General features: G+C 48.6%; 1 protein-coding gene across 1 annotated transcript; it reads right to left on the bottom strand.

Moving 5' to 3' along the window:
• Nucleotides 1-1,776: 1,776 nt before the first annotated feature.
• PYCR2 (pyrroline-5-carboxylate reductase family, member 2) lies at nucleotides 1,777-6,126 on the bottom strand. The gene is made up of 6 exons (XM_006871133.1): nucleotides 6,055-6,126; nucleotides 5,756-5,826; nucleotides 3,831-4,010; nucleotides 3,413-3,727; nucleotides 3,079-3,242; nucleotides 1,777-1,983 (listed from the first exon to the last, which is right to left on the bottom strand). Exons 1-6 carry the CDS (start codon nucleotides 6,119-6,121, stop codon nucleotides 1,827-1,829), a joined length of 954 nt encoding a protein of 317 aa, XP_006871195.1. The 5' UTR covers nucleotides 6,122-6,126; the 3' UTR covers nucleotides 1,777-1,826.
• Nucleotides 6,127-6,487: the final 361 nt, after the last annotated feature.

The following is a 6,487-nucleotide window of genomic DNA, read 5'->3' as shown; positions in this document are numbered from 1 at the left end:
TTGAACTCATCCCCATGGGTCAATGTCCAACCAAACAATAGACAAGTCTTCAAGGGGAAAGGTGATAGTAGTGAGGTAGGCATACTTGAGCTAGCAACCATGTATGATCAAAAGATGGCATTTGTCCAAGGAGAGAGTTGGAAGGGTTAGGAAAGAAGGAATGGGAACAGAAAACATAAGAAGCAAATGGAATAAATGATGTTACATGGAGAGGACTGTAATCAGTGAGGAGAAACAAAATGACTTGTTAAATGTACAGCTAATGATCTGCTCTGTAAACCCAATTCACAATATAAATTCCACCATAAAACTCCATTTAAAAAAATGGAATTAAAAGATAATGGGATATTCCTACCAAATTAAAGATAGATGAAAGTATTACTGTATTTGTCATCCTGTCGCCACAGAATGAACCTCCCCTTAGACTGGAACTGGGCCTTCCCTGATCTACACAATGCCTGCATGCCTCAGCAAGAGGGCCCTGCTGTGGTGCTGGGGGATTCCACATGGTATGATTTACTGTCCAGCAGAACCTTTGGATTGTGTTTGATCCAATATTACACCATGGGAGGAAGCCTTGTAATCACAGATATTCAGTAACTTCTCTAAGGTTGCCTAGTTGACTGCAATGGAATATAACATTCGAACTCAGATACTGATACCAAACCCAATGCCCCTTCATAAACAGCCCACACTTCAGGACCACAAGAGATGGACTTGAATAGAATGGGAGAAAAATGCTAAACTAACTCAAATTCTTAACAAGTCTAAATGTACTAAAGCAACTGACAAGGGAGGACTGCCTGACACAATTACCAAAACTATCCCAATTTTACCTTTTAGTGAAACAGACTGGCACACAATTAGTAGGGTGTTTCATTTTTAAGCCAGTTATATGAGACTACATGGAGCCCTGGTGTGACATTGTAGGATAATCACTGGACTGCAATGTCAGTTTGAACCAAAAGATGGGTGGTTCAAAGTCAACCAGCTATTCCTTGAAAACCCTATACAGGGTGGCTAAGAGCCAGAACTGATTGGATGGCATTTAACATATGCAACTAAAAGTCACTAATGACTCTGAAGCAAAGATGAGACAACAAGCAGGGACAGGGAAATTAAGAGTACTGGAAATGGAGCAACCATTTTTGTGATCTTAAATTCAAAGTAACAGTCCACCCACTCCTGGTACAGGCAGGGAGCTCCTCGAGACAAGTGCTAGGCTTGTTGGCCAACAAGGAAAACCTTGAGCTGTCTAGTTTTGTGAAGCTATGTGTTTCGTGTCTACAAAGACAATGAGAGGTTATTTCATATCCCAGCAAAGAGTTGGTACCACAAACCAGTAGTAGACAGATGTGAGTGGTTTATACACACTAAGCCTTGGCATCGTCTGTAAAGGGCAAAAAGGCAATACTCCCCCATCAGAGGGCAGAAGTGAGGAACTAACAAACCAGGATCCTCATTCTGTCTGGGCTGCTGGGCTGCCTCCTCAGGAACTTGGTTCTTCTCTGCCATTAGTTTGGTCCATCCAAGCTTGGAGTAAAAGTATCATTACATCCCAGCCTGGCCCCTACTTCCTCTCACTTCCACTTCCTACCCCTAAGCAATGCTCCATCCCCAACCCCTTCCACACACTGACACAGAAACAGTGAGAACCTGAACAAGAACCTCACGTTCTCTAGAATGATGACTTAAAACTAGGCATTAAAAGTAAGAAACCATAAAATAAAATTTTATTAAAACATCTCTATAGCTAGGGAGTGGGTAGGAGGAACAAGGCCCCCTCGGCTGAGGGCCATGGACCACAGAGCAGGGGAAAAGCTGCCTTACTGTTTCTTGTCTGGGCTTCCTGTTAGAAGCTTCCCTTGGCTAGAGAGGGTCAGCGTGGACACTGTGGGAGATTCCAGCTTTACTCTGTCCAAGAGAGTCTTCTTGAGGGCGGCTGGGGAGATCTTTTCTTGGTCAGCCATGGACTGCAGTTCTCTGCAAATACAGCCCCAGGGGCATGAAGAAGCAAGACAGTGAATCTTGGAGCCAGAGTTTCCCAACGCTTCTCCATTCACATAACCACCAAACCCATCAACCTAATACCACCAACATTAGAATCCCAAAACAAATGCTTCCTAGAATAGATATGTAACTACCTATAATCTGCTTCTGCGAAGACATACAGCCTCCTGAGTCCCTGGGTGATGTAAATAGTTAATGTGCTAACCAAAAGGCTGGAGGTTCAAATCCACCCAGAGGTACCTCAGAAGAAAGGTCTGGTGATCTGCTTCCAAGTTATTCAAACTGCAAGCTCACCAGACGCTCCTCGGAAACTCTACACAGGGTTGCTATGGGTCGGAACCGACTCAATGGCACTTAACAACAATAAATTCTATCGATACTGTGAGTATCGATCACTGTGAGTCAGAACCAACTCTTTTACTTAATGAATTCCACATTACTTAATATTGTTGTTATGTGCCATGGAGTTGGTTCCAACTCAAAGCAACCCTGTACAGGGTTTCTGAGGCTGTAAATCTTTACGGGAGCAGAAAGTCTCATCTTTCTCCCGCAGAACAGCTGGTAGTTTCAAACTGCTGACCTTGCGGTTCGCAGCCTGATACATTGTGCTTCTGCTGACCTTGCGGTTCACGCCTGATTCGTAACCACTATGCTACCAGTGCTCCTTTACATCACTTAATAGGTTTTATCTTATTTTATTTAAATTAGATTGAGAGCTCTCAGGGATGTGGTCATAGGAGAGAGAGAATGTGGACAAATCAGTTGCTTTGGGAGTCAGACGTGAATTCTACTTCCATCATTTATAAGTTGTTTGACCTTCGCAAATTTGTTTGTCTCTTAGCCTCAGAGTCCTTATGGATAAATAAAGCTAATCCCAGTCATCAGAACTCATGGAGCACTAAATGAAGCAAATGCCTGCAAACCCTTAGCTAAACATAGTCTAACAAACGGAAGTTTTAGTCTCAGCACCGACCCCAGCACCACTAATCGGACTAAGATAGCAGGTTCTACAAGACAAGCACCCATCCCAAACCAGGAAGCCCTGGGGCAGGCAGAAGATGGACCCACCGTGTTCGGATGCAGGAGGCCTCAACAGCTTTAATGAGCAGGGACCGGAAGCCCCCACTCTCCAGGAAGTGCAGGGCATGGATGGTGGCACCTCCGGGGGAGCAGACATTGTCTTTGAGCTGACTTGGGTGCTCCTCTGAGTCCAGCAACATCTTGGCAGCTCCCTATGGCAGGCAGGAAAGGAGCATGAGAGAAGAAGGCCACTGAAGCATCCTGCAATGGACTCGCCTCCAAAGTCCACTCCCCAACCCTAGTTCCCCAACAAGCCCTAACTGCAGCTCAATGACCCATCAGAATCCATCCTCACCCTGAACCATACAGATAAGATACTAACCAACAAGGCCTGGGCCCCCAGTCTCACTGCCAGGCGCCGCGGGAGGCCCATTTTCACGCCACCATCAGCCAGGGCATCCAGGGCCATGAACGCATAGGCAGGACCGCTGCCACTGAGCCCTGTGACAGCATCAATGAGGTCCTCCTCCACCTCAGTGCAGAAGCCCACACTGCTCATGAGCTGCTCCAGGAGCCGCCCATCCTCCACCAGGGCGTGGGTGCCCGTGGCATACACTGTGGCACCCTCCCGCACCACCACGGGCGTGTTGGTCATGCAGCGAATCACCTTGGGGGCTGGCTGGAATGCCATCAGCTTCTGCAAAAAAGAAAAAGTCCAAGCGAGTTACCAGGGAAAAACTCCTCACAGCACCCATCCATTCACGTGCACCTGCCCTCTTACACAAGGCTGGGATATGCACCTTCTCCACTGAGCTGATTGTGACACCGGCCGCACAGGAGACGACTATGTGTCCGGCCTTAACGTCAGCCCCGATCTCATCCAGGATGAAGGGGATGATGTGTGGTTTCACAGCCAGGAAGAGGACGTCGCTGCGCTGCACCGTCTCCTTGTTGCTGCGGGTCAGGTTCACGCCCATCTTCTGCAAGAGAGAAGACCAGGGCTCAGTGCTGGATGAGCGGCCTGAGTATGCCCAGTACACAGCAGGGGCAGCGGAAGCTGACCACGCCCACTCTGCCAGCTGTAACTGGAATCCCCTCCCTTGCCTGCTTTGGGTTCCACTCCTACCCCACATTGGCATTTTTCCATTGCTTGTTGTTTAGTGCCCTTGACTCAATTCCTACTCAAAACGACCCTGTATAGGGTTTCCGAGGAGCAGAACTACAGACCCTGTCATTCAAACTGACCTTGTAGTCCAGTGCTTATCCTTCAGTGTCACAACAGGATTCCAGGGCAAATGGGCAAGGAGCTTTGTCATGGTAACTAAAAGTATGTAAAGGCACCCTGGTGGTGTAGTGGATTGGGAGATGGGCTATTAGCCCAAGGTCAGCAGTTCAAACCTACCAGGTGCCCCATAGGAGTAAAATGACGTTTTCTGGTCTCATAAGGATTTATAGCCTTGGAAACCCTATACCGGGGTTGCTCTGGGAGTCAGAACTGACTCATAGGTACACCACTGCCATCAGAAGTAGCTATCCTCTGAGCCCCATCAATCCTCACACACCCACTGGGCGTCTAGTTGGAAAATAGCATAGTGCCTATGGTTGTTACAAGAGCTGGGTCAGGAATTTCCCAACCCCGGCAACATGTTCGGTAGATCAGCCTCCATGTACTTCACTGGCATGGGCTGCTGGGGGACACCCATCTCTCCAAACCGGAAGCATCAACCCATCCTAGACACAGACTTTGCTGGTATTCTACCCTACCTATTACCCATCCTCTGCCCTTAGTTTAGGAGGAAGATTTGACATATTGTCTTTAGAGAGACAAGCAACTAGCCAATTCTTCCCCAACACACTCATTCACATCTCTGAACTCAGTGAAGTAATTGTCTATTTTATAAATAAGGAAATGAGCCTTAAGGTTAGTCAGTAAATGAAGAAAAATAAAAATGAGTCCCTACTAGCTATGGGTCGGAACCGACTCGATGGCACTTAACAACAACAACAACAACAACTAGCTACCAGGCCTGCGAAGTCTGTTTGACCCACAAGGTCGGCAGGTCAAGCACACCAGCTGCTCCTCGGAAACCTATACAGGATCACTATGGGTCAGGATTAACTCGATGGTACTTAACATCTACCAAAGAGTCCCTGAGTGGTGCCAACAGTTTTGCTAACCAAAAGGTTGGAGACTGCAATCTACCCAGAGGCTGCTCAGAAGGTAACCTACTTCTCAAGATCCACCTTTGAAAATCCTATAATGTAGCTGTACTCTGACACACAAGTGGTTCTCCATGAATTGGAAGCAACTCAATGGCAAATGTTTTTTACTGGTGGTGGTGGTGATGTGCCTGGAGTTGACCCTGCACAAGGTTTCCAAGGTTGTAAACCTTTACAGGAGCAGAAAGTCTCACCTTTCTCCCACGGAACCACTGGTTGTTTCGAACTGCTGACCTTAAGATTAGCAGCCTAACCATTATGCTACCACAGCTCCTTTGTAAAAACTAGGTGCTCCTAAAAGAGTGTTCCATACATCATTTAATCCTCCACTGTTTGATTATGAACTTGTCTGCCAGAATCCTTCTACCACACTGGGCTACTCCAGAGATGGCGGATCTGTGACACCTCAGGTGAGGTGATCAGGATACCAGGTAGACTCCCTCATAGTGGAGCCTCCTTCTCCTGGACCCCACACCCTGTTTCACAGTCCTGCTAACCCACCTACCCTGAGAGCTGACACTGTGGGCAGATCCATTTCCGGGGAGCTGGCTATTATCTTGTGGCTGGACAAGATACCTGCAGAAGAAGACAGAGGTGTTCACCTAGCTTTTCCCATCCTTCCCCTGAGAAAACACTGAAACCCACCCCCCACACACCCCCACCCTCTCAAATCTTTCCTCGACATGACAAGAATCTCTTCTACACGACCAAATGTAAATCCCCCATTCATTCACTTCACTCTCACGGGGTTCGAGACTAGGCGAAGGGACCGCCGCGTACCCGTCCCCAGCCCCAAGTTCTTACCTGCGGCAGTGAAGCCTCGCGCCAGGGCACAGGCCAGCTGGCCGGCACCGATGAAGCCCACGCTCATGGCCCTGGTAGCTGCGGAGTCGGCTCAACGCGCGCCAAGACTGCTAGCAGGGAAGAACTGAGAGTGCGGCCGTTTCCGGGTACAGGTTTAGTGAGTTCTGGGTCTGTTTTGGGTTGCGTGGAATGCTCTCAGCTGGCACCAGATCAGGGTCCCAGCGCACAACAAGGTGAGATCTCTGTATCGGACAACCTTGCTCTTCTTATTCCTGTAGGCTCCGCAGGTTCCCACTGGCTCCGCCCATCCGGGCGGCCAATCTGCGGCCGGGATATCAGAATGGGCCAATAGGAGGCCGAGCCGAGGCGTGTGCCTGCATCCGCTAGAGTGTGGGCGGCACCCCGGAGCAGAACCTCCGAGGCCCGGATGTCA

This window comes from Chrysochloris asiatica, unplaced genomic scaffold (genome assembly GCF_000296735.1).
Source record: "Chrysochloris asiatica unplaced genomic scaffold, ChrAsi1.0 scaffold00161, whole genome shotgun sequence".
Taxonomy (NCBI): domain Eukaryota; kingdom Metazoa; phylum Chordata; class Mammalia; order Afrosoricida; family Chrysochloridae; genus Chrysochloris; species Chrysochloris asiatica.
This window is presented reverse-complemented; position numbering and strand designations above follow the sequence as displayed.

Excerpts from the sequence above, each read along its gene's own strand:
- PYCR2 (XM_006871133.1), bottom strand. The coding sequence starts at position 6,121 with ATGAGCGTGGGCTTCATCGGTGCCGGCCAGCTGGCCTGTGCCCTGGCG. Across the intron at positions 5,827-6,054 it reads GCGAGGCTTCACTGCCGCAG|GTATCTTGTCCAGCCACAAG; the intron begins GTAAGAACTTGG and ends CTTCTTCTGCAG. Across the intron at positions 3,243-3,412 it reads TGGGGGCCCAGGCCTTGTTG|GGAGCTGCCAAGATGTTGCT; the intron begins GTTAGTATCTTA and ends TGCCTGCCATAG.